General features: G+C 36.4%; 1 protein-coding gene across 3 annotated transcripts in view; it reads right to left on the bottom strand.

Annotated features, from left to right (window-relative positions):
• Positions 1-6,348: 6,348 nt before the first annotated feature.
• METTL14 (methyltransferase 14, N6-adenosine-methyltransferase subunit) overlaps positions 6,349-12,665 on the bottom strand; it is a 26,575-nt gene continuing 20,258 nt past the window's right edge. For all 3 annotated transcript variants that reach the window (XM_025465999.3, XM_049104888.1, XM_025466001.3), the window contains 3 exons: positions 11,958-12,074; positions 10,443-10,653; positions 6,349-7,902 (listed from right to left, as the gene is read on the bottom strand). In XM_025465999.3, the coding sequence (XP_025321784.1) occupies positions 7,598-7,902; positions 10,443-10,653; positions 11,958-12,074 (633 nt within the window). In that variant the 3' untranslated portion in view covers positions 6,349-7,597. The remainder of the gene's footprint in view (positions 7,903-10,442; positions 10,654-11,957; positions 12,075-12,665) is intronic.

The following is a 12,665-nucleotide window of genomic DNA, read 5'->3' as shown; positions in this document are numbered from 1 at the left end:
GTTTGTAAGAAAATTATATTTAGCACACATTATTTTCCAGAAATATTTCCTTTTGGTGCCAGCTCACTCTATTTATTATTAATTAATTAATTTATTATTATTTGTTAATAACAGCCACTGTTATTCAAACTTAATAAATGAAAATCCAGTTTTAAGTCACATAAAGAACAAAGTTAATTTGGGGAAGCAAAATGACTAGCGTCTACAGAAACTATCATTACAGCCATACAGATGGTCTCAAGAGTTCATAAGCTGTACAAAAAGTTTCAGGGTGTACTTTTTATTTTGATGACAGTAATTTTTTTTTACCTGTCATATATCTAAAACTCTTGCAATAAGGATTTTCAATTCTAAGATATTTTATACGACTAGTTTCTTAAGTCCATATTTTTCAAACAGAGGTATTTCATTGAAGTCCATGAAAAACTGTTTATTCTTATATATTATTCACGTTTGAAAAATAAAGTTTTTAGGATATCCGATGGGGTTTAGATTAATGTAACCCAATTAATGTTTTACAGGCCCAATATGCCTATTTGGAAAAAAAGTTATTACATTATGAATTAGGGCAAAGCAGATTTAGCAGATACGAATTTACAAAAGTAAACTCTAGTGTGAAAAAAAAAACCAAAAAGGTCATGTTTTATAAGTCAACATAATTGAATCTGAATGTCTATTTCACAGGGCTGGCAAAGAAGCTTTACCATCTTTGCCTCACACTGATGACTAGTGTCCAGGCCCACCGACAGTCTCCTTAATTCCAGGGTTTCTCTGCTTTTCAGTGTGCTTGTGGGAAATGAATGTCTAGGGACGAACATTTTCCTAGCCATCCAGCTATTTCTGAGTAAGGCCATCTCTCCCTGAGGCAGTGTTACTGGTCAGCAGCAGTTTCCCAAAACTCCTGAGGGCCACCCTAAGCCAATCCTCACCTACCCTGTCCTCTCTCAAGCAACCTATTCTTAGTTCCACTATTACTTATAGGAATGCAGTCTGACTTTTTACTTAAGCTATTATTAACAAGGTGATACATATGTAGTTATGTTACATTTGGTAGAAAGAAAACTTACAACCTGAGAAAAGAATCAGGTGTCTTTGAAGTCAGATAAAATTCATTCTATAAATCTGCTAAGTGGAAATTACTTTGTTGTCTCAGCCTCAAAAATAATGTTCTCTTGAGAGAAAAAAATATCCTTATTAGGAAAACACAGTCTTCTAACGTAGCCAAGAAAGCACCAGCAGAAGGGAAAAGAAGTGGAAAGAGGATATTAAAAACTCTCTGGGCATTACTTCCAATTACTAAGCAAGCAAAGGAGTAAAGGACTATTTATTAGGCACTTACTTTGTGCTATCCATTAAAAGCTGAGAAAGCACATTGCTGCCTTTTTATAAATGACAAAGACTAATGTCTGTGAGCACAGGCAGCAGGGTTCTAAGTCAGGACTAAATGAGTAGACAAAGGCAAGTACCTTTACAATCTTGCACTTAATTTGGGGTGAGTAAAGACAATCAAAAGTGGCAATGTACCCCAAAAAGGTTCTAAAGCTATCTTGATCAAATACCTTGTTAGCATCATCTTACAGAGATGGGATTTAAGATTCAGGAAGTTCGTTGGCTGATAAGCTTACATTTGTGCTTGTATTTGCTGAAATTTTGCTTTGGGATTTTTATTTTATTTTATTTTTTATTTTTTATTTTTTAATTTATGATAGTCACAGAGAGAGAGAGAGAGAGAGAGGCGCAGAGACACAGGCAGAGGGAGAAGCAGGCTCCATGCACCGGGAGCCCGAGTGGGATTCGATCCCGGGTCTCCAGGATCGCGCCCTGGGCCAAAGGCAGGCGCCAAACCGCTGCACCACCCAGGGATCCCTGCTTTGGGATTTTTATACAGTGTTCCTAATTATGATGATGCTGTAGTAGTCCCCCTTTATCTATGGTTTTGCTTCCCATGGTTTCAGTTACTTGAGGTCAATCAGGGTTCAGAAGCAGATGATCCTCCTCTGACATAGTAGCCTAACATTACAGCACAACACCTGTATCATTCACCCCACTTTATCTCATCAAATACACATTTTAACATTTCACATCATCACAAAAAGAGTACAGTAAGATATTTTAAGACTGTGTTCACATAACTTATCACAGCATATTGTTGGAATTATAGTTCATCTCTTACTATACCTAATTTATATACTGAACTTTATCACAAGTACATATATATAAGAAAAGCTTACTATATATATGATTTGGTACTATTCCTGGTTTCAGGCATCTACTGAGGTCTTGGGACATGTCCCCCATGGATAAGGGGGTACTACTATATGCTTAATTTTTTCCATAAGAGATAACAATAGAAAAGTAAGCTATAATCTTGAGCTCCTATAAACCATGCATATAAGCCTAGCTTTTTGGACAAGGCCAAATAATCCATACACCTGTGTAGCTTATATGAATTATGACCAATGTTACTACATTAAAAACTTTACTAAATATTGAAGTATGTATCTACCCAGAAGTTGTCTTGAGAAGCATAAACCTATAGAATGACAGTAAATTCCAGAAGACACTTAGGCAATTACCTTATTAACTAGCAAACTACTAAACTGGCTCTGAACAAAACTGACTTCGTCCCTTTAAGACAAAACAGAATAATGCAGTTACTCTTTTAGGATATTAACAACCGTAAATCTATAAACTTGTCTAGGTATGAGGTTCTATAAAAGGTGTTTGTGGTAATACAGGCCTAGACCTCTACATTTTCTCCCAGTGGACAAAAGGCTTGCAGTCACATCACCATATGCCACTTTAAAGTATTCACACCTGCGATCTTTTATGTATGTTCTGAAGTATATCGACTACCTCACATTCTTCCAAAGCTGATGGTTTCCTGTTCCAATTGAGTAAACCTTTTCTCCTCTTCTTTTAATAAATTTGGTCACTAGTGTTTAGAAACCAGAATTTAAAATATGCATGCAGGTTTAGCTAGCCAAACTAATTTTAACAAAAGGAAATGTAGCAAAGGACATAACTGCCAACATCTAGATTATCAGGGAGATTTCACATGGATAGCTCAATCTTACCATCTGCACTGTGTGGGGACAACTAGGTAAGTAGTGATGTCCACCTTATCCAGGATGTGAGCTCTCCTGTCCTCCTTTCTCTCTAGTCTCCATGGGCCTGAGATCAAGTCAGTGGCTATTTATTAAAGTGCTCTGTGTTGCTCTGCTTTTCTTAGAGAACACTTGAAAAAAACCCATCAAACTGGGAAAACATAAATGGAAAGTAAATACTCCCATGTTTAATATGCACACAAAATATTTCAAAAAAGGTAATTCTTCCACTATAAAACAAACTCATGGCTTGCTTCACCGATTTGTGTTATATGCTTGGTTCCTATATATGCATTTTATATTGTTGACCTCTAGAGTCTCCATTACTTAGAATTATTTTTTGAAAAAAAACCTACCTTACCCAATTTCACTATTTATTAGCACCTCCAGTCAGAGACAAGAAGTATAACACATACACAAACTGATCATTTTGACATTTTGTCTAATACTGGGAAGAGGGTTTGCTGGAAAAGAATTATCTAGATTAAATGAGGTAATATTTTCTATGCACTACAGATAGCAGTGTTTATATCTGAGTAAATGATAGAGGCTTTGTGAACAGGAGCAATGTGGCTTTTCCAGAAATGGAGTCTTCCATGGCTGGGAAGTCCTGGATTTATAGCTTCAGAACTGACTACATTTACTTGACACCCAAACTAAAGTTCAATCCCTATCACTAAGTATCAAAGACAAGATAATGCTAAAAATCCTACATGGATTGCAAGATTACAGGATTGTACCAAGAGAGGCCCTACTTATAGGCAAAAGTTTGTTTTTAATAGCTCACAAAAATATAAGACACTTTTAGATCAAAAACTACTATTTATGAATGAGTCCCAGTGGGCCATAATTCTGTCAAGATAATAAAGATTAAGCAAATCAGAAAAATCTGGAACTATACTTCAAAGACCAAATCTTATGTAGTTAAATTCAGGATGAAAGCAGAAGTTTTAAAATAAGCTGCTGAAACTAATCAGAAAGTTATAATGTAGCAATTAAAATGAGTAGGAAGTACTCTGGAAGACATGAAAGGAATCATTCCTAGTAACAGCCACGATGCAGGACCTCAGCTGTGGACAACACACTAACATGCAGGCATCTAGCCATTAAAACTCCATCAACTTAAAATCAAGCTATGGCATAACACGCAGCTTTAGAACAGAGACAGACATATAATTTAAGTTTCCAGATTTATGGGCTATAGGTGGCTCTTTGACTTACCTGAGCATCAGACCAGTATACTGGTGCTGCAGTGCTGATCCATTCCAACCTTGGATATATGACCTGACTGCCATAACCAGAGTCTCCTGCACACTTGGCCTCCATTTCCCAGTTTGACACCTCTCATATGGTGCTGTGTTATGGTGACCATTCTACTCTTTGACTGATGTTTCCATAATTCTTTGGTCTAATCTGGTTCAGTAGTGTTTGGGTATGATAGTCCCCACCAACAAAATCTATTCTAAATAATACCATCAACCTCCTCTCCTTTTCTATTCTACACAGTGAAGGAAAAGTCCAAAAGAACTGTAGTACTTTAGGCTTCCTAATCTCCAATCTTTGAAGGGAAACAGGTAACAGAGAAAGAACTATTGCCAATGAAAATAAACATCAATATCTGGACTGGAACACTTAGAATTATAATTATGTATAATAGGTATGCTTGATCTTAGAACTTTTATTATTTTTTAAAGATTTATTTGTATTTATTTTTGATAGACACACACACATAGAGAGAGAGAGAGAGAGAGAGAGAGAGAGAGAGACAGAGACACAGACAGAGGGAGAAGCAGGCTCCATGCAGGGAGCTTGACATGGGACTCGATCCTGGGACTCCAGGATCACGCCCTGGGCCAAAGGCAGGCGCGAAACCGCTGAGCCACCCAGGGATCCCCATGATCTTATAACTTTTAAACTGAAAAAATATAATATTATTTCACAATTATTAGCTTCTATCCCCAATAAGGAATCTGTAAGTGAAGCAACTATAAATTATTTTGGGTAATTCCTAGATAATTTTTTGAAAATCTAAGACATGTAAATATAAAGATGATCAAAAGTCAGAAGAGGTCCAACTAATGAGTTTTCATTGGAAACTTTTCCTCAAAGAATATGCGGTCATAAAAATAATACCCCGACCTTTACTGAAACTGAAAGGTAGCAAAACTGAGTCAATGCCATCCTGTGCTATAAAAGTTCCACATTACATTGTCAAAGAGATAATTCTAGGCCTTGCATTTTCCCCCACCCCTCCTTAACTGCTGTATTCTAAATATGATGGGCAGTGGCTCCCTATAACTTTCACCTTACAAAGAGGCCATTCCTAACTCTCTGTAAGAGGACATTATGATATACATCTCACAGGTAACTAGGCCAGGTAAGCACTAAGAATATTGTCTTCCCTTGGCTAGACCCAAGGTGTGGACCACACTAGTCTCATTTACAGGATGGGGTCACTTCCTAACTGGTATTTCTACTTGCTCACTGTGGGCAATTAGAACATCTATCTTCTTTATTCTCATGTCAACTTTGACAAATACAATTCTATCTCTAGATATTTTATAATTACTGAAGTTGAAAATATACAATCATTTCAGTAAAAATTCTAACCAACTGTGATTCATATTTACAATAAGGCATTAATCGGGACGCCTGGGTGGCTCAGCGGTTCTTCGCCTGTCTTTGGCCCAGGGTGTGATCCTGGAGTCCCAGGATCGAGTCCCACATTGGGCTCCCTGCGTGGAGCCGCCTCCTCCCTCTGCCTGTGTCTCTGCCTCTCTGTCTCTCTGTGTCTCTCATGAATAAATAAATAAAATCTTTAAAAAAAAAAAAAAAAAAAAAACGCGGGTAGCCCTGGTGGCACAGCGGTTTGGCGCTGCCTGCAGCCTGGGGTGTGATCCTGGGGACCTGGGATCGAGTCCCACATCGGGCTCCCTGCATGGAGCCTGCTTCTCCCTCTCCCTCTGCCTGTGTCTCTGCCTCTCTCTCTCTGTCTATGAATGAATAAATAAAATCTTAAAAAAAAAAAAAGGCATCAAATGGTATTTGTACTAGAAAGAACGAACAGGTTGAGCAAGTTAAATTCATCAGGCTTTTAAGGATCTCAACCCTATTTCTATAATTCAGCCCTAATCTTCAAACTGAGTCTTCAGTGCATGTAATATAATCTTATTTTAGGTATAATATGAGCCAATGACAAGTTGAGAATGGCTACTAAAATGCTCACAGATCAAAACAGGAGTGATCTTAAGTCAGTCCTTTTTCATTAGGTTAACAAAGGCAATTTCACTTACAGAAAACAGACTCCCACATTTCAAAGGTTTAAAGTTTCATTAGAAAAATCATACACCAAATAAAAATATATTTTTCAAGAATAAGGGTATTTCATTCATCAGATTCATTTAAAACATGAATTATAGTACAGAGAGAAAAATGACAGCATTAAGTTTTATACAACCAACTGATCTGCAAAACCAGGCTCTTAAAAACAACACACCATATGGTTTTAATAAAAGGCAATTGCAATTCTGTTTTCTAAGCTGTCTTAATTTGAGTTTTCTGTAATTGATTTTTATATTGTTTTCTCCATAACAAGTTCAAAGATATCACTTCCTCACCACCAAGTACTTTATTTTCCAAAACACCTGATAACCAGGTGTCTCTGTTGTTGCCTAATTTCTTTTACTTTGCTAAGGAATATGAAACTGTTTTGAAAGTCAATCCAAGTTCAAGTCTACACCAAAGGTCTAGCACTTGGATATTTGTCCTTTGCTTCTGAAGAAGTGTGATTAACAGTCATCTGGAACTATGCAACTCAAATTATGATGAGCTTTTTCTCTTTAAGGCTACCTACTAAATTCTTCCTCTGCCCACTGCTGGGAGTGCCAACCTCCTCTAACAGATTTAGATTTGGGAGGTGATTTTGTTCAAATTCTCTCAATTTCTCAGTGGTAGTCATATCTGAGTTTAAGATTTTTTAAAAAGAAGTCTCTTTTTATTGTTTCACCAAGAAAATATTAAAACTTTGACAGAAGTTAACCATCTGTCCCAACTCCATTCTCTCAAGGCTCCCAAACAGCTTTCTATTTACTATGACAGCAATGGCAGGATGCCTATTATCAAATGCTCTTGGCACTAGTAGCATACTACAGACTGGGTCTTTTTCACTGTTCAGTTAAATTATTTCTAAAAAGCAAAAGACTTTGTAATTAGTTGGAATCTATCAGAATAAATTAGTCTCTGAAAGGAAGGTATTTGTTCATTATTCAGTTACATGCACATAACCAAAGGCAGGATGATTTGTTTATCCTGGACAAGACTACACAATGTGTGTAATGACTGCAAGGGAGATTGGCTAAAATATTCCTGCAGCTCAAAGAAACTAAAGCAAAATGCAAGCTGGAATTGAGTACTAAACAAAGCCTCCCATTTGGAATTTAAACTACGGTAAAGAAGGTATAGGGGCATGAATAGATCACGGTCTTACAAAGTTATCGAGGTGGAAAGCCACCTCTGTGTGCTCCTCCACGGCCCCCCCTAAAGCCACCTCTTTCGCCTCGGAAGTTAGATCGATTTCTTTCTCGTCCACGGCCAGCAGAAGTTCCACCTCTTCCTCCACCCCTGGGAGCTCCACCTCCCCGATCAGACTTAGATTTGGGAGGAGGTGATTTTGGTCGAAGTCTCTCAATTTCTTCTGTACATCCAGTCAAGTAGGAATTAGGAGCACTAAAGTAGGATGCATATGTTTCTGCATTATAGTTGCTATTTGTAAGGGTTGGTCCAACTGTAAGCCAGCCTGAAATAGACGGAAAGAAAGATTATCTTTTTTCCCCCTCATTTCTCTTACTGATCCTTTCGGAGCTACTTCAAATTTCTAAAGTATTTTTAAAGTTCCCCCTATCACTCACTCAATATTTATCTTTTTTACAACACATGGCATTTAATCATGGTTATACAGATTTCATATGTATATATCTTATTTCACCTGCATGATTGTAACTTTGTAATATATCTTCCTCATTGTCTCCATCCATGTTTCACATTTTGTAAGACTAGCACTTAGAAAAAACATTACACACTACAGTGAGTTTGGGCTCAGTGAAAATGTAATAAACTTCGCTTACCTTCCTACTTGGGAAAATAATACCATTGTTTTCTGATTAAGATCCTGGAACCAACTTTGCCTCTACTCTTCCGAACCACAACATTAACCCTGCTGACAGGTGCCAGAAATTCAACCACTACCATGTTGCTCCTATTCATTCCCATTTTTCCATGTCTATTGCCACCCTCAAATGTGAGCCTTTATTTTTCTACTAGGCCAGCCTCCTGTACATGTCACAGACACACATACATATTGTAATGCTCTCCCAGCCTCTCCTCCCTGAAAGTGGAAAGCCTAAAACAAACCTTAAAATATGTCACTTCTCTGCGTAACCTTCTAGGGCTCTCCACAAAGCACAGATTCATGTATATGTTATCTAAGGTCTTTTATGATGCAGCTTGAAATAACTTTCTTTTAAAAAAATTATTTATTTATTCATGAGAGACACACAGAGAGAAGCAGAGGCATAGGCAGGGGGAGAAGCAGGATCCTCACAGGGAGCCTACTGCGGGACTTGATCTCAGACTCCGGGATCATACCCTGAGCCTAAGGCAGATGCTCAACTGCTGAGCTACCCAGGTGTCCCATTGAACTACCTTTCCAGTCACATTTCTCATTAATGCCTTTCATGACAATTTCATTTGAGTTAAAAAAAAAAGTTATCACTATAGTATCTATTTCCGTACAAATCTCTACCTCTGAAAAAAAACACAACAAAAAACAAAAATTCCATCTGTTTGTTCGATCCTTTCAACCTATTGAAAATTACATCCTTCAAAATCCAATTCAAATATACATCTTATATGAAATAAAAATAATTTCTCAGTTGAGCCTTGCATTGGACTTCCTACCCACCATGGAGTCTGCTTCTCTCTCCCTCTGTTCCTCCTCCAGGTTGTGCTCTCATTCTCTCTCAAATAAATAATCTTAAAAGAAAAAAAGTTCTCAGAATTTTATGATCAGATTATGCCTCTATAGGTACGAAGGTATTTTTGTCAGCTATATTGCTAGACAGCTTTACTGATTTCTGATCAAATTGTATCTGGAATAGAAAAAACTACAAATTAACTGTAAATGTCCAATAGAGACTGATTTTTCAATTATTTACTTTTCTGTTTATTATTTTACATAATTTCATGAAACTTAAGATCATGGATTTCTAACTCTGAAGTATTTTCAAGTTACTGTGCTCATCAAAGTACACCCACAAAGAAGTAGCTGATGGGTAAGAAGAGAGATAATGAATTATGTTATATGTACAAATTAAGGCAACTTTAAAGGATTACTTTTTTTAGAATGAAAATCAGAGTTTCTTTTAAATTCTTAGGTACCTTCACAGCCAATTAATCTATTATTACTTCTTTAACTTTTCCTACTTTTTATAAAATGTAGGCTATTTAAAACAAACAAGATCTGGCTATTTCCATCTTTAAACTGGATTTCTAACATATTAAACAGGCTGCTTATTTATCATGAATAAAGAAATGCTACTTTTACATCTTCTGAGATAGCAATAAAAGAAACAGCATATACTGATATTTCAATACTTTGTACATAGAAGTTGTGCCCTCTAAGAAAAAAAAATCTTCCTCCATAACAGCCTGTTTTCTTTTTTTCAAAATAGTAAGTTCACATTTTACTAATTTTACTATTACTAAAAATTTACTAATTTTACTAAAATTTTGAAAAGACAACACCATTATACATATAAAGTAAACAAGCTAGGTATTTTGGTTTCTCATAAAGTCAAGATCTGTATTTCACAAATGTATGGTTATTTTCTGCAGGATTATTCAACCATTCATTTATGCATTTCTTCAACACATTATTTACTGAATGATCTGAATGCCAGGTAGAAAGAAGTAAGACAATCTTTGCCTTCCATGAGACTGCATGCTGGAGAAACGGACTATAAACCTATGTCCAAATGAATCTGTGATTCATCTAATAAGTACTATGAAGAAAAAGAAAACCAAGTAAAAGGAAAGAGAGTGGTGGAAAGAGGGGAGTGGAGTGGGAAGGTGGCCAGTTTAGAAGTTGTGAGGAAAGGTCTGTCAGGTATTTGAATGAGACGACCATAAAGAGACAAGAACAAGCTTGGCATATCGAAATATAGCAAGAAGAACCAAATACATCGTAAGAACTTTATTTTACACAGCAGCGTGTGCTTTTTCTTGACACCTATATCCCAAGAGGGCATAAAGTTTTTAAAAGATTTTCTGAGGTCCTACCTGGTCGAATTGTACTATCTCTTCCAAATAGATGAAGGCGTCTTCTACCAAGGCAAAAATGTTCAATTATATGAAAAATTTCTACAGGCTTTTCTATATTGCCAATTTCAGGTTCTTCAGTGATAATCAAGTCAATGTCAACATTAGCATGAATGAAGTCCCCATCCGTGCTACGCTTAACAGTTCCTTTGATCCCCATAAGGCAGTGTTCCTAAATAAAAAAGAGCAAACCAATTAATTTCTTCATCAGAAGTCATATTTCATAACATTTTACATTTCTTTTCTTTTTTTTAAGATTTTACTTATTTATTCATGACAGATACAGAGAGAGAGAGGTAGAGACACAGGCAGAGGGAGAAGCAGGCTCCATGCAGGGAGCCCGACATGGGACTCAATCCCGGGTCTCTAGGATCACACCCTGGGAGGAAGGCAGCGCTAAACCGCTGGGCCACCGGGGCTACCCACATTTTACATTTCTGATGTCCCCAATTCCAAAACAAACTGCATTTCTCCACATCTTTGGGAAATAGTTCCATGGGCAAAAACACAATAGGAAAACCTGGGTCTTTGGATGTGGGAAGACTGCCAGGGAAGCTAGACATGACAGTATTAAATTCGGGGCCATGATGTTTTAGAACTGTGTCAACTGACCACTGTCTTTTCCTCTGCAACACTAGATAACTTCTTTTCACCAGTTATGAAAACATGGCACTTGACCTTGGGATCCTAAAATGGTGTTATACTAGGCCTCATGTATGATTCAAGATCAAAATGATATGTAGCTTTTTTATATGGAAACAAGATGCAAGCTTTTTATATGGAAAGGGGACTTTAATCATCTACACAAACTTCTAATTGACATAAGAAAATGTGAAAATCAAACAATTTTCTTTTTTGTTGTTTTTTTGACCTTCCCTATTTAATCTGAATGGCAGGAGTATGGGTTAAATAAATTTAATCTTTCATTTGACTCCATGAATCATGGCAAAGGTTCCCTTAGATTCCCCTCAAAAGAATTTTCCAGTCTAAGAAACACTTAACAAGACTCTTCCACCAGTTGCTCCCTAAAGAGGGAAAGATTGGAGGACAAACTTTTAAAGCCTGATAGTAACAGGGTAGTTGTATGGAGCAGAAGTTCTCAGGGGTTCTCATGTAGGCAAAATTGAAGGACAAGAGTATGCCTCTAAGCCAGCCAGCTGTGAGTCTTGCTGTCATTTCTTTTTTCTAGGCCCAGAAAAAGGGACAAAGTCTGGAGGGGTCAGAGTAACCGACTAAGAAAGATGTTTAGGACACAAAAGAATACATATTACCTTCTCCAGGACAGTGAAGGTTGTTGATCTAACACAGTGAATAAAATATTTTTAAATTAAACTGGATGTACCACTGTACTATTCAATGCCATTTGTACAAGTCTAAGAAAAGAGCTTTTCTACCAAAACTAAACAATATACAGTCATTTGGAAAAGCCTGCGGGAAAATAATGAAAGTAAAGAAAACAAAACAGCAAAGCAATACCTTTGTTCTCTGGAAGACAGCCTTTGGATCTAAAGTCTTAGTCTTTCCAGGATTGTTTTTATTGGTTTTAATCCAACAAATATCTTCACATCTTCTGTAACCCCATTTGCGTAAACACTAGAAATGAAAGAATTAAAAAAAAAAGAAGAAAGAAATTCTTAGCTAAAAGAAATAAATAATACTTAAAAATAACCAACCAGCATCAAAAAACTTCCTAGAGGTTTGAGACACTAACCTCTAAGATGTCACAGTAATTCTTAGTTCAGAAATAGGAAAAAAAAAAAAAAAAGAAATGCTAGTTTTTAAATAAACAGTCACTATACAGAATGTACAGATACCTTTTGGATATAAATATAATCTATACAGTTAAGTATAGTATCAAGACATAGAAAGGATTACATAATACTCCAATTCTTTAATACTACCTTCCACTGTCATCAATAGAAAGTGGATTTTAAATTATGAAACATTCAGCCCCTCTTTAATCATAGAATAATTCAACAGATGTTTCCTAGCACCTCAATTTTCGATCCTCCGACAAAACTAAAAACTATTGAAAGTATTCTGATAGCTTCTTTTCAAATGAGTCTTATTTTTACATATTTAATACTAACAACTTCAAAATACTCAGAGTTAAAATTATTATCTTTATCTCATTACTGGGTAAAACTACTTTCATCTTCATACGATCTAGAAAATAGAGTTTTG

This window comes from Canis lupus, chromosome 32 (assembly GCF_003254725.2).
Source record: "Canis lupus dingo isolate Sandy chromosome 32, ASM325472v2, whole genome shotgun sequence".
Taxonomy (NCBI): Eukaryota; Metazoa; Chordata; class Mammalia; order Carnivora; family Canidae; genus Canis; species Canis lupus.
The sequence above is the reverse complement of the archived record's forward strand: the minus strand, read 5'-3'. Positions and strand labels throughout refer to the sequence as shown.